At 42.4% G+C, this 24,390-nt stretch overlaps 1 protein-coding gene across 6 annotated transcripts in view; it reads left to right on the forward strand.

The window, feature by feature from the left end:
* TRIT1 (tRNA isopentenyltransferase 1) overlaps positions 1-23,488 on the forward strand; it is a 56,533-nt gene extending 33,045 nt beyond the window's left edge. For 5 of the 6 annotated variants that reach the window (XM_036256242.1, XM_036256246.1, XM_036256247.1 and 2 more), the window contains exons 3-11: positions 890-988; positions 1,706-1,851; positions 4,097-4,239; positions 6,811-6,922; positions 7,302-7,414; positions 8,114-8,191; positions 10,666-10,775; positions 11,095-11,212; positions 14,458-15,286. In XM_036256242.1, coding sequence (XP_036112135.1) covers positions 890-988; positions 1,706-1,851; positions 4,097-4,239; positions 6,811-6,922; positions 7,302-7,414; positions 8,114-8,191; positions 10,666-10,775; positions 11,095-11,212; positions 14,458-14,627 — 1,089 coding nt within the window. In that variant the 3' untranslated portion in view covers positions 14,628-15,286. Of the gene's footprint in view, positions 1-889; positions 989-1,705; positions 1,852-4,096; positions 4,240-6,810; positions 6,923-7,301; positions 7,415-8,113; positions 8,192-10,665; positions 10,776-11,094; positions 11,213-14,457; positions 15,287-23,014 lie in introns of those variants that run through there. The other variant, XM_036256244.1, reaches the window with a different exon arrangement.
* Positions 23,489-24,390: the final 902 nt, after the last annotated feature.

Genomic DNA, 24,390 nt, shown 5'->3' on the forward strand with positions numbered 1-24,390 from the left:
CATCTATGCCTGTGCCCACAGACTGGCTGGCAAGGGAAAGAAATGTGTAAATGAGTCTTTGTTTGGGTTGAAAGTCTTTTTATCAATTATACTCAGAAGCAAAGCTTCTTAAAGCAGATAATGATCTGTTCAACAGAGTTCTAAAGAAAAAAATTCAAAGTAGTAGTGATATAAAAACAATAGTGACTAAAGTAAAATTATAAATTGAACGCTTACTCAATTGAAAAAATATTTCAGGCATTGTGGTTGTGGATTTATTTGCTTTGTCACATATAATGCTCATAAGAACTCATGAGGATTTTACAGATGAGAAAACTGAAGCTCAGACAGGTTGAATAACATGCCCAAGAACCGGAGCTGGTAATTGAAATCTATTTGTCTTTAGAACCAGTGCTTCTCAGTTTATCTAGTAGAGTCTCAAGTGGCTGAAATGTGCACTACCACCATGTAATAGTGAAGACTGAATCTAAGAGCCATGGCTTAGAGAACCAGCTTGTATTTTGCCTTAGAAGTGTCACCTTAGGATGTCACCTTGGTGGCTTCCTGAGCAACTGACACTTGGTTCTGTGAGAGTCCTTGAACCTGTGCTCATTCAGCCAATTTGGAATACCAGACAAGCTTTAAATTTTAGCAGCAAGGCCTAGAAAGTTCTAGAACTGGAAGTAATTACAATCATTTATCTGTCTCTGGTTTATGCAAGTCCCTCCAGAACTGATAGGAAATGATTCTGAGAACTCATGGGAAACAGTATTAATTCATCTTGGTTTCTACCCTTTCTCCTCTACTCTCTAGACAAGTGAATGTGGTTTCTTGTTAATAACTCTCTTTTCTCAGTGAGTCAGGATTCTCTTCTGATATTAAATATTGTGATGTCTTTCTTAATACTCACATTGAAGATATATTTGCCAGAGACAAAATTCCTATTGTCGTGGGAGGAACCAATTATTACATTGAGTCTCTGCTCTGGAAAGTTCTTATCAGTGCTAAGGTATGTTTAGTTCACTTGCAACTCACTAAGGAAATGGGTTCTTATTACTTGCCAACTAATTTTAGTGGGAGGAAGGTTGACTCTTGCCTATTTCTTACACTCAGCAACTGTTAATTTTCCTACTTAATATTCTGAAACAAATGCCACCTCCATATGTAAAATGTGCTCCTCCAGGCAGGCCTAAGGGCAGGGGCTGTGTGTGGGAAAAATGCTCCTCTGTGGATTAATTAGCATCTCCATGTAAGTTAGCAGTGCACTGTTCTGATTCAGCATTTTCTGGCTGTAACAATCTATGTGTCAGGGAGATGTCCAGTACTAACCTTTCTTATAGAGATGCTATTGCATAGGGTGGGACTTTGTAGCTATAGTGTGCTGGCTATTCTGATCCATTCTTTGCTCACAGTTGCTGAGAACACTAGAATCCTGGATGTGTTAATGTAGAAATGTTAGTCCCGGTACCTGTTTGTATTTCTGACAAGGAAACAGGGTACCTGAGTATTTCCCTAGGCGTAAGTCCGCCTTTCTCTTTGTTTGTTGTGGTCTCACAGCACTACCATGTTGTATTGGAATTTTCTGTTTACGATCTGTCTCTCACTGTATGGCAAGATCTTCTGATGCATTTCTATTCTATATTCTTAACATTTAGCTGAGTCCCTGGCACATACACTGTCTTGGTGCTTCTTGAGTTAAATTTACTTCTAAACCTTCATTTAATAGCCCCAGGAGATGGGCAGTGAGAAGGTGATTGACCGGAAAGTAGAGCTTGAAAAGGAAGATGGCTATGTACTTCACAAACGCTTAAGCCAGGTGGATCCAGAAATGGCTGCTAAGCTGCACCCACATGACAAGCGCAAAGTGGCCAGGTAAGAAAGCCTGGGCCAGCTGACCCTGGATTTGCTTTAGAGCTGGAGGGCAGTCACTGTGCCTGTTTGGTGAGGTTTGGTATAGTAGTTAATGGAGACTAATGTCCTACAGCTTGGAAGGTTAGGAGCCCCTAAGTTATTGCTACCATCCAACTCCCTCAATAAATAGTTGCGCCCTACTTTGTTGTTACATTTAAAATGCATGTACAATATGCTTTTCCCTCAGGGCCTATGTAATCTTGCTTCATTTTCTATTTGATCTTTGCTTGTATAACAGTTTTCATATAAATTTTTCTGGCATGCAGCTGTGATTTGAGTATCATAATTAACTGTGCAATGTTGAGTTCTGCCGCAGCAGCTTTCCCAGTGGGTGGTAGATATTATAAACTGTCCCTAGATTAGTTCACCTTTACACATGGAGATTTTCTAGAACGGAAGAGAAAGGTGGTGAATAAACTCAGAAGGTCATGTTTTCTTAGGTTGTTTTGAAATTACAGCTTCATGTATTGGATGTATTTTTCTGTGTCTGGCAGAGTAGAGGATCTAATGAAGTGCCTATTATGTGGATGGTTATACAGATTAAATATTATAGCGACATCTGGTATTGATAGGGATTATGAAGTGTTTCCATTCAAATGAACGTTCTAGGTCATGTTACTACATTCTTTTTTCATTATTGCCCCCACCCCATCCAGAAGCCATTTTAGAAAAAAATTTCCCTATTTGTGCCCCATTCCTTCTTCAAAATCAATGAAATTTTAATACTGAAGAATAAGATTTTTTTTGGTATAGTTGCCATTTGGAGGGCCACATACCTAGTAATAGCTAAGTTTTTGTGGGTTTTTTTTTTTCCTTGGTGATAATGGAAATTTTAGATAAATGAAGTTTATATTTCTAGTATCCAAACATTTTATTTAAACATTTTAATAGAATCTTTCAAAAAAATTTTTGAAAACTCAGGAACATTGTGATGAATATTCATTTTTATATTGTTTTATGATATGATTCTGAAGCTTGGTCTATATTATCCTCTCCTTTTATCAAGTAGTTCTTTTTTTTTTTTTCCCCTCACCTAAGGACATTTTTCCATTTTTTGTTCAGATAGAGTGAGAGGGAGAGAGAGGAAAAGAGAGAGAGAGAGAGAGAGAAACATCGACATGAAAGGGAAACATTGAGTGGCTGCCACCTGCACGACCAACCAGGGCTGGGGACAAACTGCAACCTAGGTACGTGCCCTTAGCGGGAACCGAACCCCGGTCTCTCTGTACCGCAGGCCGACGTTCCAACCACTGAGCCAAACCAGCCAGGGCTCAAGTAGTTCTTTCTTTATTACCTCTCCTCATTTTCTACTTCTAAACTAGTAATGAGTTGAGAATTGTGTCTTCATAAGAGTAGTTGATTCTAAACAAGAGCTCTGTAGTCTCTCTTTAGAGAGGATTGAGGGACTTTTCTCATCTTTCTTTTACTTTGAGCCTGTATTCTAACCTCCAGAAAAGTGAGATATCTGTCACTATACATTTTTTCCTCATAGGTCCTCTGAATGAATGGCCAGTGCTACGAAAAGACATGGGGTCTCTACTCTTGTATTAGGGTTTCAGGAAGTAGAATTGGGTCAGGAAGGGAAAGATCACTTTCAAGCTGATAAGTTGCAATCACTCAGAGTGGTAGAGTATAGATTTGGGAGTTAAATTACCTAGTGCTGCATAACATAACAGATACTGACAGAGTAGATGGTGGCTTAAAAGTATGAGTTCTTTTTTCAGTGACCTTAGTGTACTAGTAGAGTACTGAATTAGTCAGAATTTTAGACATACTTAAAAAGAAAGTTGATGAGCTGGCTGTACAACATATTTTTCTACTGTGGGAAAGGCATTCCAGCGAGACTAGACTTGTTGGCTTGTAACAAAGTGTCCCAAACAAGTTCTTTTACTGCTTACCTGAAATTAAGTCCCATTCTGTGTGTATAGAAAAAACCTGTTGTTTCTGAACCTGTTTAACTGATTTCAGAGAAAATGATGTGTGTGTAGAGGAATAGTATTATTTCTTACTTTACCTAAAGTTTTCTTTAGTACCCCTTTCTGAGTAGCTATAGAATTGTAGTAACCTGGACTTTCGTGTCTTTAAGGGCTTATGCAGTAAAAAATGAGAATGAGACGTTTTATAATAAATAGCCTCTTTTCTTGAGAATTAATGTTTCCTAATAGTTTTTATGGCTTTACTCCCCCTCCCGCCCCAAATTACTTAGGAGCTTGCAAGTATTTGAAGAAACAGGAATCTCTCATAGTGAATTTCTTCATCGTCAACATGCAGAGGAAGGTGGCGGTCCCCTTGGAGGCCCTCTGAAGTTCCCTAACTCTTGCATCCTCTGGCTTCATGCTGACCAGACAGGTAAAAGCCCTTTGATGCCCCAGGGTCCATTTGAGATAGATCTTATAGTAATACATTATTATATATAAAATGCTTCCAACCATGAGTGGCTCATAATAAACACTAAACAAGTGTTAACTATTAATTTTACTTTCATTACCATTATTTGTTGACTTAGTAAGTAATGCACAGTGCCATTCCCCAGTTTCTATCTGGAAAGGGAGTAAGAGCAGCCCTGGCACTAGGATAAAATACCAGGGGTGGGATAAGATGGGGTGAGTGGGAAGGAAAAGAGATTGCCATCCAGGGAAGACCTAAAGGAGAAAGCTAAAGAGAAGGATGGCTCCTGTGGAAGAGGTTGAAGTGTCAAGTATTCTGAATGCTACTTGGATTTCAGAGATGAATAGGAGACAGTGCATGCTCTTAAGAAGCTCCCAGTCTGGTGGGGCAACAAATGAGATAGATACTACATTGTGATAAATGTTGGGCTAAAAGTGCTGTGGGACCACAGAGAAGGGATGATGAGCCTTCTCTGCAGGGGAGTCAGAGACCAATTTGCATAGGTAAGCTGTGAACTAGGTCTGGAAAGATGAGGCGATTATTACGAGAACAGGCAGTATAATGTAGTTATTAAGAGCATGGTCTCTGAGCCAGACTGGGATTCAAATTCCTGCTCCATCATCTTCTAGTTATGTGAGTTTTAAGGCAAGTTAGTTTACCTTTCTGTGCCCCAGTTTCCTCTCCTGTAAAATGGAGATAATGTTAGTACCTATCTTACAGCTTCATTGAGGATTAGTTGAGTTAATAATACAAAGCACTCAGAATGTGCCTGACACATCTAGAATCCTCAATAAATGCAAACTTTTTAGGAAGAGAAACAAGGGTTGGTATCATTGTAGGCCAAGAAATGGCAATGGCAGAGATGTAGAAGAGGATGACTGACATGGTGAAATTTTGTTATTGAATTAATTTGTTATAAGTTTATGGAAAAGGATGTTTTCATAATGAACAATTATTTATATATATATATTTAATCCTCACCCAAGGATATTTTTTTTGTTTTATCTTCAGATAAGGTGGGAGGGAGGGAGAAAGAGGGAGAGAGAGAAACATCGATGTGAGAGGGACACATCAACTGGTTGCCTCCCACATGACTCCAACCAGGGCTGGGGACGAACTGAGGTACATGCCCTTGATCTGAATCTAATCCACGACTCATTGGTCCATGGGCCAACACTCTAACCACTTAGCAAACCAGCCAGGGCTGTTTTGACTGATTTTTTTAGAGAGAGAGAGGAAAGAAGAGAGAGATGGAAACATTGATGTGAAGGAGAAACATCGATTGGCTGCCTTCTGCATGTGCCCCACTGGGGATTGAGCCTACATCCTGGGCATGTGCCCTGACTGGGAATTGAACCAGGACCTCTCAGTCCATTGGACGACACTAAATCCACCAAGCCACACTGACCGGGCCTTAATGAAAAATTTTTTAATGTTTTTTTTAAAATTGATTTTTAGAGCGAAAGGAAGGGAGAAGGGGGAGAGAGAGAGAGAGAGAGAGAGAGAGAGAAGTATTGATGTGATAGTGAAACATTGATGGGCTGCCTCCTGCATGCCCCCTACTGGGGATTGAACCTGAAAACCTGGTCATGGGCCCTGACCAGAAATTGAACTGACAGCCTTTCATTGTAGGGGTTGATGCTCAATCAGCTGAGCCACACCGGTTAGGGCCATAATGAAATTTTTATAAATTAAAACATGTCCTACAATTCAGCATAAAATAATGGTATCTGATTTAAAATAAAGCTGTGTTTGACCACTGCATCTGAATGATTATGACCTGTCACTCTTTGCTCCTTTGTCTGGCGCAGTAGTTCAAGATACACCAAGGGTGGCTTTGGACTAAAGTTTCTCATTTCTATCTAAGGTGCCATCTGAGAGTTCTTAAATGTGAAATAACACAAAGTTAGAGTAACAAATATGGAAAAAAGTAAGAAGGGTAGACCCAGGGGCCTCTCGGCTGCCTCTAAAATAAACACTGGATATACTTCCATATGAGAATAAAATATTTGTCTTCCCTAAAAGCTGCAGTTGTATGCTTTCTCTCTATATAACATGATGTGTGTGTGTGTGTGTGTTTAATCCTCACCCAAGGATATTTTTCTGTTTATCTGCAGATAGAATGGGAGGGAGATAGAGGGAGATAGAGGGAGAAAGGGAGAAAGAGAGAGAAACATCAACGTGAAAGGGACACATCGACTGGTTGCCTCCCGCACGACCCCGACCAGGGCCAGGGACGAACTGCAACCAAGGTACGTGACCTTGGCCAGAATTGAACCTGCGACTCATTGGTCTGTGGGCCGATGCTCTACTGCTGAACCAAACCAGCCAGGGCTTGTTCTGCCTGTTTTTATTAGAGTTGCAGAGTCTTAAGTGTCACTAATATAATTTGAATTATTTATATAATCTTTGGACTCTGAACCCTTTCTTCCATTTGAACAGATTCTCTTTGCACAGCCTGTCCATTCATCATGTAAGTGTATAGGACACACCTACAGTAGGCTTGCTAGTGATGGGCTAATTTGATTCAAGTTCTAGATGAGCGCTTGGATAAGAGGGTTGATGACATGCTTGCTACTGGGCTCTTGGATGAACTAAGAGATTTTCACAGACGCTATAATCAGAAGAAAGTTGCAGAAAATAGGTGAGGATTTGACTTACTACTTTAACCTACTCTCCATCCCTTGCTTACGGTCAGAAGACTATAAGCTTAATACTGGCTTTGGATCTTTTTGTTTGTTAGCCTTTGTCCTTGGGGTTGGCAAGGCTTGTTAGAAGGAGGTTTGGTGTCTTTGTTACAGTTGCAGTTTTCTAATCTGTCAAGCATTCCCAGGAGTTAATTTTCAAGGGAAGTAACCTAGCAGCTGGTGGGGGTGGTGGAGGACGGAGTTCAGAGAGGCAATAACTGCTAAGGATCTCAATTTCGTCATCTAAGGGATGAAATGGCTCAGCTAGATCATCTCCAAGGACCCTGTTAGCTCTCAGATGCAATGGCTCATCTGCTGATGCTCTCCTGTTCCCAGCCAGGACTATCAACATGGTATCTTCCAATCAATCGGCTTCAAGGAATTTCACGAATACCTGATCACTGAGGGAAAATGCACACCAGAGACTAGTAACCAGCTCCTAAAGAAAGGTGTGAATTTCTCCATCTAACCTAGCCTTGGGCATCCTTGGGTGACAGAGTCCCCTGCTGGTATGGTCTGAGAAAGAGCTGAGGCTAGAAGAGTCCCAAATGGCCTGCAGCTCAGAATTAAGGTATTTGTCTACCAAGTGTCCACCAGTGTGCTGCTGTGGCTAATTTTCTGTTGGGCTGGGTGGGCCTGAAAACTATTTAGAGGTTCTTTTTTTATTGATTTTTTTTTTTTTTTTTTTTTTTTTTAGAGAGAGGAAGGAAGAAGGAGAGAGAAATAGAAACATCAATGAGAGAGAACATTGATTAGGCACCTCCTGCATGCCCTCCACTGGGGATTGGGCCCACAACAGGGACATGTATACTGACTGGGAATCTAACTGGTGACCTCTTGGTGCATGGGTTGATGCTCAACCACTGAGCCACACTGGCCAGGCTTTTTTAAATCCTCACCCAAGGATATTTTTCCATTGATTTTTCAGATAGAAAGGGAAGGAGAGAGAGAAACATCAATGTGAGAGAGACATATCGATTGGTTGCTTCCCGCATGACCCCAACCAGGGCCAGGGATCGAATCACAACTGAGGTATGTGCCCTTGATCGGAAATGAACCTGAGACTCTGGTCCGTGGGCCGACACTCTAACTGCTGAGCCAAACAGGCCAGGGTGCTTATAGGTTCTTATATCTACTTTATGTTTCAGGTATTGAGGCTCTGAAACAAGTGACTAAGAGATATGCCCGGAAGCAAAACCGATGGGTTAAAAATCGTTTTTTGAGCAGTAAGTCTCATGTTTTTCCTTATCTTCTGGGTCTGTTTTCAATAGAATATAGATGTCCTCAGCCCACCCAGAAAATGAACTTTAGTTTTTGGACCTGTTCTAAGATTGGAGACCTGACTAGGTAAAGGGTGTCTGTTGCATAAATGATTGTCCAGGGATATTTTCTTGTGATGTCTCAGAAAACAAATCTTTCCAATGAGGAGTCTGCCTTATGCTTTGAACACATGCATGCTGGCTGCAAATGGTGTGAGAACAAAATAGCAACATCATCACAGCAGAGTTGTTGCTCAGGGTTGATTTTAGTTTCTAATTTTGAAAAGCAATCAAATTTCTATAGGGAGGCTTTCCTAATTAAAATGGTTCTTGGGCCAGATGAGCAGTATAAAGACAAAACCTTCACCAATAGTGCTTTGTATGCAGATATGTGGTGCTTCAGACTGTTTCACCTTTAATTTTAGTTGGATAGAACTTATAAGGAAAAGGAAAGGAAAATCTCGTTCATTTGATCCTTGGCACTAAATTTGGTTCTATACATAAATTTTTGAGCCTTCAAGGTAGGTGTTCTTCTTTTCTTTTTGCAGATTAGGAAATGGAGGCTTAGACAGGTTAAATGTACTTGCCCCAAATCCCCTAGCTAATAAGCAGTAGAGTATTGAATACGGGCCTGACTCTGAAGCCCACACTCTGCTTTCCACTGTTTCTTTTTTGTTTTCTTTAGCTATAACTGTAGCTAGACATCATTAGTATTGGCCTCAGGTAAGAAATTGTGTGCTTATTAAAAGATTAAGCATAAGTGAAACCCCAGTTTTATCTTGTGGGTACTTTTAATTTTTATTTTTCTTTATTGATTTTAGAGAGAGAAGGAGAGAGAAATAGAAACATCGATGAGAGAGAACATCGATTGGCCGCCTCCTGCATGGCCCCCACTGGGGATTTGGCCCACAACCTGGGCGTGTACCCTGACTGGGAATTGAACCGGCAACATCTTGGTGCATGGGTTGATGTTCAACCACTGAGCCACACTAGCCGGGCTATTTTGTGGGCACGTTTAAAATATGCTTCTGAATCATCCCGTTTACCTTTTACTTCTGCTTTCAGTTATAGATAAGGACAGTGAAGGCCCTCCACCCCTGCTCCCCGGTGCCTCTGAACATAAACACCTTGATTCTTGTTCGCCACCAGATTGCCAATGTTCTCTCTCCCAACTCACTCTCTGACAGAGCTCTCCATTGTTGTTCTGGTGCTAAGAGGCTCTTTACACTTGCTTCTGCTTACCCTGCTTTCTCTGCATGTCCTGTTAGATAGAGGAAGCCTGAGTCAGCTGAAATTGAAGTTCACTACTACAAATTTTCTAATGCAGCTTCTCTTCTCCCCAGGGCTACAATTAGTCTGTAACAAAAGATGTTTTTTTGTAATGATTTGGAACTTCCTTCTGTGGTAAAGCCACAATAACTCCCCATCTCTGAGTCAGGAGGGGTTGATGGCACAGTGCATAGTATGCCGGTTCCCCATTCATGCATATGCCTGCACAGCCCTGGTGTTAGTGTGAAAGGCACAGCTGCCCTGTAAATCAGGAGCTGTGTGTGATTGGCCAGGGCTGGTCTGCTGGGACACGGTTCTGGCAAGAAGCCAGAGGGACTTCCCCACCCCAGCTTGGCCTTGGACTCAAGCCAGGAATAGCAGCTGGGAGCCGAGAACTTGTTGAAAGGTGCTTAGACAGGGCACAGAAGCCCAACAAAGGACTTAGAAGGGAAAGGAAAATATAGAGTGGCCTGGAAACAGGTGCAAAGCTTAGCCAAGGCCAGGTGTGCTGTGGATGCTGCCTGCATCCTCCCAGTCTCACCTTTCCGTGTGGTGGCAGGTGCAGCCCAGTCCACTTTAAGAAGAATCTTATTTGTGGTTGGCACAATCAAAAGGCTAGCACCTGCCAGCCGTTGGCATCCTGAGGACTTTGATGTTTTTGTCCATGGGGGCAATGCTCTTTGCTTTTAGGCAACTGACTTAACCTAGCTTAGAAGGCAATTTAGTGTGTCCACACACTGGGGAAGCTACTAGCAGACACTAAACATGGTTGGCTCCAAATGGCCTGTAGCTATACTCTTGGCTACCTCCAGTCTTATCTCCATTCAGAAGTACTTTGAATTATTAGTTTATTTCCTCCTATGGTGTGCTATCTTGATATTATAACCCACACAGTGGTCATTAGAGTTGTTACTATATATTGTTTTTCTGACTGATTTGGAAGACTCTGGATTATATAGCTGGACTTGTTGGCTGCAGATCAGGCAGCCTTCTAGGTCTGTCTTGGATTGTGTATAGCTGTTTGGTTCGTATTTCTGGTTAGAATGAATGGTATGGTCAGGATGTTAATTCCTTTGGCCTCCATGTTTTCCTTGAGTATTTTGAAGTCCTGGAAGCAGAATAGATTAGGTCTTGGGGGCTGACCTCTCACAATTTTTCTTTGTCATCTTTAGGACCTGGTCCCGGTGTCCCCCCAGTATATGGTTTAGAAGTATCTGATATCTCGAAGTGGGAGGAATCTGTTCTTGAACCTGCTCTTGAAATTGTGCAAAGTTTCATCCAGGTGATTATTAATCATGGCACTGTCTATTGTCTGGTTTTCAGACAGCTTTCCTTAGCTTACACCTTTGTTGCTCTGTCCGGAACCAAGCCTTCTTTCCATGGAAAAGAGCAGAAGGGTTGATTGCTTTTAGGTTCCTGGAGGCTGTGTTTCTACTTTCATATTCAGAAAGGTTGTTGCTAAAATTTGTTCACAGCCCACCTGCTCTCTGGGATGAGAAAAGGGAATCTCGGGATAGTCCCACTGTCCTTAATATCAGAGAATGATATCCAAGACTCTTTGAGATGAGTGTTTCTCCTCCATCCCTCTTTTGTTATTTCAGGGCCGTAAGCCTGCTGCCACTCCAGTAAAGATTCTATGCAATGAAACTGAGAACAAGAGAAGTTATCACATGTGTGACCTCTGTGATCGAATCATCATTGGGGACCGTGAATGGACAGGTAGAGTCTGGGGAAGGGTACAGAGAAATCTGTAAGGGTGGGTCACACTGACTTCATGAAATTCAAGGTCTTTGCTAGGTTGAATGCTAGAGTCTGTGTATTTGTTAAGGGAGGGCCAGATTCCTCTGAGAGCCTGTATTCAAATTTCATGGATGCCTTCCCAAATTGGACAGTTATCTCTGTATTCTGAATTTCAAAGGAACATCATATGCCCTCTAGCTTCAACAAGAGTAGATATTTGTACTGAAAGGTCTACCGTTAACTTCCCAGAGTTCCTTCGACTTTTGTGATCCTGCCTTATAGGAGCTCCTTGGCCTTTCATGTTTAGACCTCAGGTGGGTTAAGGTAGAATTGAAGGGAAGCCCTGCAACTCACTCAAGAGACCAAAGAAGCAAAAACAGCCGGGAGGGAGCAGAAAGTGCAGTTACTCTTCCTGCGTACATTGCTCAGAAGTCTTCAGTAATTTTTAAGGTAATATGTTGAAATGGTGGTGGTTGCTAAAACTGATGAAAAGTATTAAGGGAAACTTAACATTCAGCCTAGCAAAGTGTGAAAGCAAGGCTGTCAATCATGTATAAAGACGGTGGTTATAGATAATGTCTTCTTTTTTGTTTGTTCAGGTAGAGTGGGAGGGAGAGAGAGAGAAAGAAAGAAAGAAAGAAAGATCGACGTGAAAGGGACACATTGAGCCCTGGTCGGTTTGGTTTAGTGGTTAGAGCATTGACCTGTGGTCCAGAGAGACCCAGGTTCAGTTCCCGCTAAGGGCAAGTACCTCGGTTGCAGTTTGTCCCCACGTTGATGTTTCTTTCTCTTTCTCTCTCTCTCTCTCTCTCTCTCTCTCTCTCTCTCCCTCTCTCCCTCTCCTTCCCTCCCTCCCTCCTACTCTATCTGAACAAAACAAAACAAAAAATGGAAAAATGTCCTCGAGTGAGGATAAAAAAAAAAAAAAGAAAGGGACACATCGAGTTGTTGCCACCCACACAACCCAACCAGGGCCGGGGACAAACTGCAACCAAGGTACATGCCCTTAGTGGGAACCAAACCCAGGTCACTCTGGACCACAGGCCGACGCTCTAACCGCTGAGCCAAACTGGCCAGGGTGATAATATCTTCTTTATAAGATACTTCTGACCAACCAAGGATTGGCCCTGTATGGAGGCTTTGTTTCTGTTTTAGAAGCCTGGATCTGCCTCAGAGTCACAGTCTGTCGGGTGTCTGTAGTCGTCCAGTCAAAGCCCAAAGGGCCTTAGCCTCCAAGCCTTGAATTTACATCACATTTAGAAACTCATTTAAGGCTCACTTCTTCTATGCACAGTCGAGCTACTACCTAGTGGCTAGAATCCTTCTGTTCAGAGTACTGCTTTGCATGGGATTCTGAGTATATTTTTCTCCCTATACCAACCAGTAGAATGATTGGTTCTATTAACTGGGTAACTCTGGCAAAATGAACTTCATTGTCAGAGACTGGGGAGAGCTGTGATTGCCCAAGCAGCAGAAGAAGCCTCGATTGTCGTTGGTTTATAATGATGAAAGGGGAAGAGAGAGAGAGTGTCTGATTGTTTTTTCTAAAGGAAACTTAGTGGTTGGATTTGTCCAGTGTCCTTCAGGGATAGCCTTAGAGAAGCAACATTTGTGAGCCTTTGTGAGCATAGCTTGTGTAAGCCCTTCTATAGTGCCATCTGTCAAGTCCTTGCTCCTATCTCCTGCTGCCATGGAGAGCCAGTCCAGAAGCCCCCCCACCCCCCACCCTTTTTTTTTTTGCCTTAGGCCCTAGCTGGAGAACAAAGCTGACTTTTTCTCCCCAAGTAAACTTTTCTTTGACTTCTAACCCCTTCCTTATTTATTTTTGCTTCTAACCCCTTAAAAACACAGAAAATAGAACTTAATCTAGTTGTCTATTTTTTTAGGTGTTCCCAAATAAGATTTTCTTAGGAAAAACAAAACAAAACAAAACAGGCTAGTGAAAAGGAGCTTGTATGAGTTAGTCAGAGGGTGGGAACTATTTTTGGAGTGAGAGGTCAGAAATCAGTATCAGGCAACAATAGCTTGACTGCTTCTGTGGACCCTCAGAAGGGACCATCAGAGAAGGTTTCTAGTTATCTGCCTGGAGCATTGTGTGTCTGCATAATGTGAGCCTTGTTGGGTTAGTCATTCAGATGGCTTATCTGACCCAGCCAGAGGGATGTCAGAGCAGGGGGCAACCTGTGGAGAAGGGAAGAAGTGAGAAGAGCATCTCTGGGTGCTGCAGGCCTGTGGCAGGACAGGGCAGCTGTCCTGTAATACAGACAAGGATTTGGATTTGTAGCTTTTTAGTCGTGCGAATTGAAATGTATCTGTAACAGGAAGCCCTATACAGAAAAATTGAGTCAAGAGTCCTGATTCTGGAAAATTGAGCCTCTTTTTGGAGCTATAGGTAAGCTGAGGAACTTATCTGCTGTGTGACCTTAACCTCTGTGAACTTCAGTTTCCTCCTGTATAAAATGAGTTGCATAGTACAGTCTGCAAGATTACTGGGAGGATTAGTGAATGTAAAGCACCTAGCAGGGTGCACTTGATACCTGCTAGCTAGCTGTCCATATAATGTATTCTTTATTTATTTATTTATTTATTTATTTATTTATTTATTTATTTATTTATTTTTTTATCCTCACCTGAGGACATTTTTCCATTTTTTTGTTCAGATAGAGTGGGAGGGAGGGAGGGAGGGAGAGAGAAAGAGAGAGAGAGAAACATCAGTGTGAAAGGGACATATCGAGTGGCTGCCACCCGCACGACAAACCAGGGCCGGGGACAAACTGCAACCGAAGTACATGCCCTTAGCGGGAACCGAACCCGGGTCTCTCTGGACCGCAGGCCGACTCTCTACCCGCTGAGCCAAACCGGCCAGGGCATCTTTTTATTTTTACTTTAATTTTTTTTTTCTTTATTTTAGAGAGAGAGATAGAAACATAGATGAAAGAGAACATCAATTGGCCACCTCCTGCATGTCCCCCACTGGGGATTTGGCCCACAACCTGGGCATGTGCCTTGACCGGGAATCGAACTGGTGACCTCTTGGTGCATGGGTCGATACTCAATCATTGAGCCACACCAGCCAGCCCATATTCTTCCTTTAGAATTGCTAAGCAGCTATACCAGTACATGTGTTGATTCTGTTATTATTAAAGAGAAGAGTTGTATAGTTAATTTTATATGCTTCTAGGATTATTTCTAATGAGTATTTTGTGCTTTTTGTTTTGTTTTAGCACATATGAAATCCAAATCCCACTTGCACCAACTGAAGAAAAGAAGAAAATTGGACTCAGATGCCTTCACCACCGTAGAAAGTCAGAGTATTTCCCCAGACTGTGACAAAGAGCTTAAAGAGAAGGGATCCCCAAGGCAGAATGATGAAGAGCTGAAATCCAGTGGTTAAGAGACATGTCCAGTGGCCTTTGCAAAGGTGGCAGGGATCCAGTTCAAGAGGGAGGGTTATGTCTGTGTCCAAGACTGGGTGGAGGAACGCTATATGGAAAGCTCCCACCATTTTCTTTCATTCAGTGGTGTGGTTTGAAAGGGTCATGTTCTCTGTCATGGAAACAGCGGGTCTTGTCTGCTCCTGTGTTGCTGATGTGTCTGGCAATGATGAGTTCAGGGAGGGATTTTTTTCTTTTAACCTTAAAGGCTCTATTTTTAAAAGAGGCACAGATTGCACTTTTTTACACTTGAGGATCTTTTTGGTGATGAATACCAGGATTCACTATATCCCTTAAAAAAAAAAAAAAAGTTTTATGTTCCTGATTTTGGCTAAAAATATCCAATTTCCAGACACTTTTATAGGTGATTGAAGTATTGTGAGCCCCACAAATCAGGAGTTCTGGGTTTGAGTGAATGGCAGGAAAGGACTGGCTTCAGTGAGAAGGTGAAGTGAACCAAACCAGTTCTTGGAATTCCATAGAGGAGAGAATCAAACCAAGGTGGCTGTGACATGGGATTTGAAAAACTGAAGACATCAACATTTGTTGAGGTCCTCCTGTGTGATAATGGCTGATTATTGATTGTCTTTCTATTGAGTTAGGAATCTACATTTTTTTAAATTAATTTTTTTGTTAATTCTCACCTGAGGATAATTTTCCATTGATTTTCAGGTAGAATGGAAGGAAAGGGAGGTGGGGAGAGAGAGAGAGAGAAACCTCTATGTGAGAGAGACACATTGATGGGCTGGCTCCCAGATGACCCCAACTGGGACCGGGGATCAAATCTGCAACCCAGACACATGCCCTTGACTGGGACTCAAACCAGAGATCCTTTGGTCCACAGGCCAGTGTTCTGAGTGCTGAGCAAACTGTCCAGGGCTTGAATCTACATTTTTGATGAAAGTTAAAGAAAAAGTATACAAGAGCCTCTTTAGTCCTTAAAAAGATATATATGTCCACATCTAGTTTAAACACAGTGTGCTGTGTTATCAACAGATGGCTTTTTCTCAAACTTGACATTCTTCCTATGATCGTGCTGTCCGTTTTTTTTTTTAATTATTTTTTTGTTGTTACAGATATTTCCCCCCCTACCCCCCCCCCCCCCCCGTCGACACCCTTCTCTCAGTCCCACCCCATTCATTTTACTAAAGATTTACGTTACCTCCAGTTAAAACTCTCTTTCTGGACTGAACTGAGCTGCTGACAATGTTAAGTATACGTATATGTACATATAACATAAAGTTAAGCATTTTTAAGTTTATAATTCAGCAATATTAATTACATTCTCAATGTTGTGCAACCATCACCACTATTTCCAAAACATTTTCATCACCCCAAACAGAAACTCTGTACCCATTAAGCAATAACTCCCCTCTCAAGTAATATTTTATTTGTTCAGAGTCTGCTGTATGAGAGGCCCAACTAGGCAAGAGGGAATACAGAGATAAAATGAGACATGGTTCTTGCTTTCAGGGGGTTTATAAATATCGTGTATATATACGCAGACAACCAACCTAGGTAAGAGAATATCAAAGGCCATAAGAGCTGTGTAGAGCCCTGGCCGGTTTGGCTCAGCGGTTAGAGCGTCGGTTGTGGTCCAGAGAGAGCCGGGTTCGATTTCTGCTAAGGGTGCGTACCTCGGTTGCAGTTTGTCCCTGGCCCTGGTTGGTCATGCGGGTGGCAGCCACTCGATGTGTCCCTTTCACGTCAATGCTTCTCTCTCTCTCTCTCCCCCTCCCTCTCTCTCTCTCTCCCTCCCTCTCTCTCTCTCTCTCCCTCCCTTCCTCCCACTCTACCTGAACAAAAAATGGAAAAATGTCCTAGGGTGAGGATTTAAAAAAAAAAAGAGCTGTGTAGAATTCCCTTTGGAGGGGTGGAGAAGGGGTTGTGGAAGAAGGAACACTTCTTCTGGATCTTGAGAAGCAGTTCTTGGTAAATGTATTTTAGCTGCGCTGACCGGTTTGGCTCAGTGGTTGGAGTGTCAGCCTGCAGACCAGAGAGTCCTGGGTTCGGTTCCCGCTAGGGGCACGTACCAAAAAAAAATGTATTTTAGCTGTGCATACAGGAGAGGGTAAAGGGAAAAACTGTCAGAGTTGACTGAACTTTATAAAAGCGCTGAATTCCATAGCTGCACTCTCCTTTTTTTCTTCTAACATATAAAAAAAGTTTTTTTTTTACCAGATTTCTTTTTACATAGTTCAGAAATAAAATGATATAGAAAGACATTCATTGAGAAATTTTACTCCCACAGACTCTCATAGAGCAGACTCCATGCCTTTCTCCCCTCATAGGTAATCACTTATTAATTTCTTACATATCTCAAGCTTTTTAAGTAAAATCAAATATACAAATGTATATATTTTTATTTTTTTCCTTTACTAAAAAGTTAGCATATAGCACATACTGTCTTCATCTGTCACCTCACCTATTGGCAATACCTGGGTATGTATGGATTTCTCCTGCCACCTCTATTAGTTCTCCTGTTTTTGACCTTGACGCCCACCCTAGCATCCCCCAATATACTCACTTTTGCGTACTGAACTTTATTCAGATGCCAGGGTTTAGGCCAAAACCAGCCTCAGGAATTCTCAAGCTATGGCCAGCCCATTTATTCAGCCAGCAAATATTTTAGAACTTATTATGTGCCGTGTACTGTGCTAGACTCTGGGTATACAGTGGTGACCAGAAAAGTTCACATTGATCAAATAATTACAGAATTACAGCTGTGATAAGGGCTGCAAAGGAAGGACACGCTGCAAGAGCAGGCAGTGTGAGGACCCACCACACCTTGGCTTGTGGGAGTGTGTGTGGGGGCTTGGTCGGGGCACCTTATGTGACACGGCATGATGCTGGGCAGGAGTCGGCGCCAGGGCTGCAGGTATGGTGACATGGAAAGTGGGGTTTTGCAACTTGACTTCAGTGGCTTCTCTTCTCCCTTCCCCCCAGTCTGTAGGGTGTCCTGGGCCCCTTGAGTATTTTTTTTTTTATCCTCGGGAAAATATCCGAGAACATTTTTCCATGTTTTGTTCAGATAGAGTGGGAGGGAGAAAAAGGGAGAGAGAGAGAGATAAACATCGACGTGAAAGGGAAACATTGAGTGGCCGCCACCCGTATGACCAACCAGGGCCAGGGACAAACTGCAACTGTGGTAAGTGCCCTTAGCGGGAACTGAACCCAGGTCTCTCTGGACTGCCGGCTGACACTTCAACTGCTGAGCCAAACCAGCCAGGGCGCCCCCTTGAGTTTTATTGCACCTTACCCCTCTTTAACTGATTGAAACATCAAGAATAAACTTTTCTCTGGTCAAAGAGGAATTAGCATTGTATCCACCCCATGTTGTTCTCTACATTAAACATGGTATTCTTTTTCCAGTTTATTAACTACCTCAGGAGCTAACGGGGTGGGAAGCCACATCTTCCCACTGCAAGTAGAGATGTAACTTACTGTGAGTCAAGCAGAACCGACACTTTATACACATTATCTTCTCACACAGCCCCTGGAGGGAGATGCTGTTTCTGTCAACCAGTGGGGAAACCGGCTCTGCAAAGGAGTGCAGCCAGTGAGCGGCTGAGCTGGCATTGAGGGGCAGCTGGCAGACCAGAACTCAGGCTGGGGAGCACTGTGTTAAGCTGGCTGTTTTGAGGGGGTACCTTAGTCTTTCTGAAATGCTCTTCACTTGAATTGCTAAATGTGTTTTAAAGCTTTTAAAAAGTTTTAATGGACAAGCAGGAAAAACTAGTTTTAATAATCCTATCTCAAAAAACCCTTTAATCCTGCCATCTGAAATACCTGGAGCAGCAACTTCCCATTCAACTCGTTGCTGTCTCTATGGCTGTGATTTTCAACCCTTTTCATCTCCTGGCACACACAAACTAATTACTACAATTCTGCAGCATACCAAAATATATATATATATTTTTGCCAGTCTGACAAAAAAGAAATAGGTATAATTTTGATTAATTTGTACCAGAGCTATTGTGTTGGCTGTTGTCATTTTTTTATTTGACAGTCGACGGGAGAAGAAGTCAGTGCCTTTGACTAAATAGGTATTGGTATGTTTTAAAAATCCTTGTGGCACACCAGTTGAAAATCACTGCTCTCGGCAATTGGAAATCAGGGATTACTTGAAAGAAAAAAACAAAATGCCTAATACTAAGAAAGCACCTACAAAGTTTAAGGCACTGCACTGTGGTTGTGTCCAGTGTCCCTATTCTTAGAAACTGTAAATTCAGCAAGATGGAATGTCTTCACCAGCAGCAGAGAGCCTGGGGAAGGCAGAACACAGAACTCTGCTTGGTGCCCTAGTCTGAGGCATTTCCATTCTTGGCTGCTGTCTTCCAAATGACTTTGCTGTTGAGTACAGGAAAGAAAATTAGTTCTTTCTAGTGGTTGTCATAAACATAGAAATGAAAGGAGCCATATCACTTTGTACAGATGGGGTGATTGAGGCCCAAAACATGAATGTTCATAGTCACAGAGCAAGTTGTGGTAAAGCCAGGACAGACCTCTCACTCAACTACTAAACCTCAGCAAGTCTTATTGGAGAGTGGAGAAGAACCCCAGAGACCAGCTTTGGGCTGTTTGTTCAGCCTGCAGTGAGGATGAGGAATGCCATCTCATACCATCTGGCCTTAGCTAATCCCCAGGCAAGTCCAGGTACCCAGAGTTTCCAGTCGCAGCAGTGCTGTCTAAATGGCTGGGGTAATTAATTCCAACACTCAGCAAGCGATTTAGGTCCATCTACCTCTGCAGTGCAATCTTTTTTCCCAGTTTTATCGAGATGTAATTGACGTCAAGTAAAAATCTTGACTGGGCTTTAGACACTTCTTACAGTTCAGATGATGCAGTTCGAAGCGGTTAGGAAATACTTTGAAAAGAAAGCTGGGTGCTTAGTCTTTAAGATATTTTGCTTGATTTTTAGGGCAAAGCAAGAGAACAGTTGATCTGTAGGCACATGGGTTGATTCTTTGTATACTTAGCCTCAGTTCCGCATTCTACAAAGATGATTTTTCTGCTTAAAACAAAACGTAGCACAACATTAAAAACAACACTCACTAGAAGGCAAGTTTTTATAAATTTTGTAACCTTTCTATATATCCAGCATCTAGAAAGTCAACTATTTGTTGACTTAATTGCATGAAAGTATAAAGACTAGGTAGGTCTCCATAAATGATCCATTTCAGTTGTTAAGTAGCCTTTAACCAGACGAAGAAATCTTGGGATAGTAGCCATAGGAAGGAGTTTCATTATTTGATTATCACATACTTAGAAGGTTAGGGCTATTTTCTAAACAGATGGTTAACTAGTCATTTGTAAAGCTGTTTTGAATATGCACAAAGAAAGTTGCATGGTTGTATTAGGGTAAAAAGCTAAGCTGCTGTAAGACTACAAAACAGTGGCTTAAAGAACAAAGAAGTTTGTTTCTCACATAACAACTCTGAGGGGAGTTAACATTTCTGAAGTGAGCAGTCCAGGTCAGTGGGGCAACTTTGCTCCAAGCGGTCATTCAGGGACACTGGTTCCTTATATCATGTTGCCTCTCCAATCTCTTGTGTGCATTGTCATCACCTGCATGGTTGGAGCTGGGTTATCACTGGGTCCAGCCAGTGGGAAGGGGACAGCACGGAGGAGGCATACCTGATCCTGTTCGGCCTGGACCTTGCAGTGGTGCAGGTACTTCCGCTCACTTTATGTTGCTAAGAATGTAGTCAGATGGCCACACCTACCTGCAAAGGAGGCTGAGAAATATAGTCTAGCCATGTGCCAAGAAAGAATAGGAGAACAGATTTTGGTGGGCAACTTGCAGTCTCCACTTAATCAGTAAAGTGGAAAGAGCACCGAATTCCAGGCTGCTTTAACTAATTAGCTCTGATAGCTTGCTAGGGGCAAATCTCTCCATTTCCCCATCTGTTAAATTGGTGAGTTGTATGAGCTGACCTCTGAAATATTTTAAAAAGTAAAGTTACAAAATCTTGCCTGGTGAGCTATATATATATTTTTTTATCCTCACCCGAGGACATTTTTGCATTTATCTTCAGATAGAGCGGGAGGGAAAGGGGGGAACAGAGCGAGAGAAACATCAATGTGAGACACATCGAGTGGTTGCCACCCACACAACCCCAACTGGGGCAGGGACAAACTGCAACCAAGGTACATGCCCTTAGTGGGAACCGAACCCAGGACTCTCCAGTCCATGGGCCGACGCTCTAACCCCTGAGCCAAACCAGCCAGGGCAACTGGTGAGATCTTAAGATGAGAATTTAAAAAGCAATACCTGGGCCCTGGCCAGTTTGGCTCAGCGGTTAGAGCGTCGGCCTACAGTCCGGAGAGACCCGGGTTCGGTTCCCGCTAAGGGCACGTACTTCGGTTGCAGTTTGTCCCCAGCCCTGGTTGGTCGTGCGGGTGGCAGCCACTCGATGTGTCCCTTCACGTCGATGTTTCTCACTGTCTCTCTCTCTCTCCCTCCCCCTCTATCTGTACAAAAAAATGGAAAAATATCCTCGGGTGAGGATAAAAAAAATAAATAAATAAATAAATAAATAAATAAAATAAAAAGCAATACCTGGCCGATGTGGCTCAGTGGTTGAGCGTTGACCCATGCACCAAGAGGTCGCTGGTTTCATTCCTGGTCAGGGCACATGCCCAGGTTGTGGGCCAAATCCCCGCTGGGGGGCATGCAGGAGGCAGCCAGTTGATGTTCTCTCTCATTGATGTTCCTATCTCTCCCTCTCCCTTCCTCTCTCTCTAAAATCAATAAAGAAAGAAAAATAAAACATCATAGGACCCTGGCTGGTTTGGCTCAGTGGTGAGAGCCTCACCCATGGATCAGAGTGTTTCAGATTTGATTCCCAGTCAAGGGCACATACCTGGGTTGTGGGTTCAACCCGTGCACCCAGTCCGAGTCCTGTGGGAAGTGGCCAATCGATGTGTCTCTCTCACATCAATCTTTCTTTCTATTCTATCTAAAAAAAAAAAAAAAAAAATCAATGGAAAAATATCTAGGTGAAGATAACAACAAAAAAGTAATGAAATAAAATAAAAGCATTTTAAAGACTGTGAGCCTGATGGAGACAGGACCAATGCCAACTCTCTAAAGATGATTGGGAGGAAAGATGGGAGGTATTTTGGTGGCATTGTGGAATAACTGAACAAAGGGCTCTAACTACCTATCCCAGACTTCTTTTTACGTGGGAAAATAAAGAAAGAAAGTGCTACTTGTATTTGCAGCTGAACACTTCACTTTTATCTAATATGCTGTCTGTGTGACGTTGGGAAAACTTCTCAAGCAGCCTGAGTTTACTCATAGAAAATGAAGTAATTACCTCCATTTCAGGGGACATCGTAAGGATCAAATTAGGTCCTGTTGAAAACAGTATAGTGTTTGGCACTACAGTGCCTAGTAAACTGTAGCTGTAAATTGGAGCTGCTTCACTGGGGGAAAATTGTTCATGCTAACTAAAGTGTTGGTTTATGGTAAGGGTGTCAGTTCCCAAAAGTTATCAGGGCAAGCTCTGACTAGTTTGGTGGTCCACGGTGCTAATGGCCAAAAATGGTGCTTCCGGCTTTATCTGCCACCCAAGAAGGTTTTAGCTATTAGTTGTTATAATTTGAATGCATATAACTTATTTTTTTAACTTTATTGATTTGAGAGAGGAAGAGAAACATGGATTTGTTCCATTTGTTTATGCATTCATTGTTGCTTTTATTTTTAAAAATTTTATTATTGATTTGAGAGAGAGAAACATTGATTTGTTGTTCCACTTCTTTATGCATTCATTGGTTGATTCTTGTATGTGTTATTTGGGGATTGAAACTGCAACCTTGGTATATCAGGAGGATGCTCTAACCTACAGAGCTACCCAGCCAGAGTTTGCATATGATTTCTTCATGGGTTAGGTCAGTTGCTTAAACTTTTCTTCACCTTTACCCTACTCTTCACCTAGTAAACTCCTGTGCATCTATCAAGGCCCAAGTCTGATGTCCTCTCCTTGGACAGAGCTTCCCTTGGCTCCTCTAGGGAGACTTAGTTTCTCCTTCCTGTGTGTTCCCATAGCAGTTCATAATATTAGCAAGACCTTATATAGCACTGTGTGCCAATTATGTTCTAAGTACTTTACACATAATAACTCATTAAGTCCTCTCAACAGCCCTCTATTCTCATTATTATTAGTTCTGTTTTTCAATTGGGGAAACTCAGTAGCAGAGTTAAGTGATTTTCCTAAGGGCAAACTGGGATTTGAAAGCAGGTGGGTGGTTCCAGTGTCTGTGCTCATATCATATTCTTTTATCTCCTCATTATTCCACTACAGCATATATCACCTATACTATCTCTTGTTCCTATTGGAAGGTAAATTCTACCAAGATGTCAGTCCCATTTTAAGACAAGCATGGGACATCCCGTGGGTGCTCAGTAGCCATAGAGGCAAGTTTTCCTGCAAGGTACGACTCCCTGTCCAAAAGCAAACATGGCTGCTCTGCGCTGGGCGCTTGCTGTGTGGTAAGCACATGTGTACCTTATCACGATTCCTTTTAAATGGGCAAGGTGATTTATTATCCCCGTTTTGTAAACAGGCATACATATTCAGAGGGCTCAGTGGTGGCAGGCACAGAGTGGACACCATGTATTGCTGAGTACTAGGGGATAGCTGTGAGGGCAGGGATTTTTGTCCGTTGTTAACTTGTCCCTGCAAGGGGTCTGCTGCTGGAAAGGCACTCAGTAAACGTTTGTTGAGCTAGGATTTGAAACTAGTTTGGGCTGACTGCAAATCCATGTTCTAACCATTAGGCTGTACTCTCCAAGGACATTTAGAGCTTTAAAAATGTACAAAGTATTTATAGCCCATCTCCTTATAAGAAGGAATCAAGACAAGAAAAAAAAGATTTCTGAAGAATTAGCTCTTCTACTAAGATGTTTATGTTAAGACTCATGGTCACAAATAAGCTAAACTCAAACTAACCTAATCAAAAAGGTGAATCTATGATAGGGTTACTGAGCTGTCTCATTAAGTTCAAATACAAGAGAGTTTCAAGGCCCCAGGTACAACTAGTACTACCTAGCCTGATATTGTGGAGACTCTCTCTTCTCTCAAACAGACTTTCTCTAGATGGTGGGAGACAGGGTGGCCAGTAGTACCGAAACTTTACCTCTTACAGCTTTTAAACCTGAGAGATTGTGCTGATACTTTCTCTGGTTCTAAGTTTAAAAGTACAAGGACATCTCACATTCATTAGGTTGGCTCCTACCTATCAAAAAACCAGGAAATAATAAATGTTGATAAGGATATGGAGAAATTGGAATGCTTGTGCATTGTTGGTGGAAATGTAAAATGCATTAGCCACTATGAAAAATAGTATGGAGCCCTGGTCAGTATGGCTCAGTGGTTAGAGCGTCAGCCTGTGGTCCAGAGAGACCCGGGTTCGGTTCCCACTAGGGGCGCGTACCTCGGTTGCAGTTTGACCCAGCCCTGGTTGGGTCGTGCGGGTGGCAACCATTCGATGTGTCCCTTTCTCTCTCTCTCCCTCCCACTCTATCTGAACAAAATATCAAAAAATGTCCTAGGATGAGGATAAAAAAAAAAAAGAAAAATAGTTTGGAGGTTCCTCCAAAAATTAAAAGCAGAATTGCCACCCAATCAGTGTGGCTCAGTGAGTTGAACGTTGTCCCACGGACTAGAGGTCCAGGTTTGATTCCCGGTCAGGGCGCATGCCCGGGTTGCAGGCCCA

Source organism: Molossus molossus, unplaced genomic scaffold, assembly GCF_014108415.1.
Source record: "Molossus molossus isolate mMolMol1 unplaced genomic scaffold, mMolMol1.p scaffold_m16_p_12, whole genome shotgun sequence".
Lineage (NCBI taxonomy): Eukaryota > Metazoa > Chordata > Mammalia > Chiroptera > Molossidae > Molossus > Molossus molossus.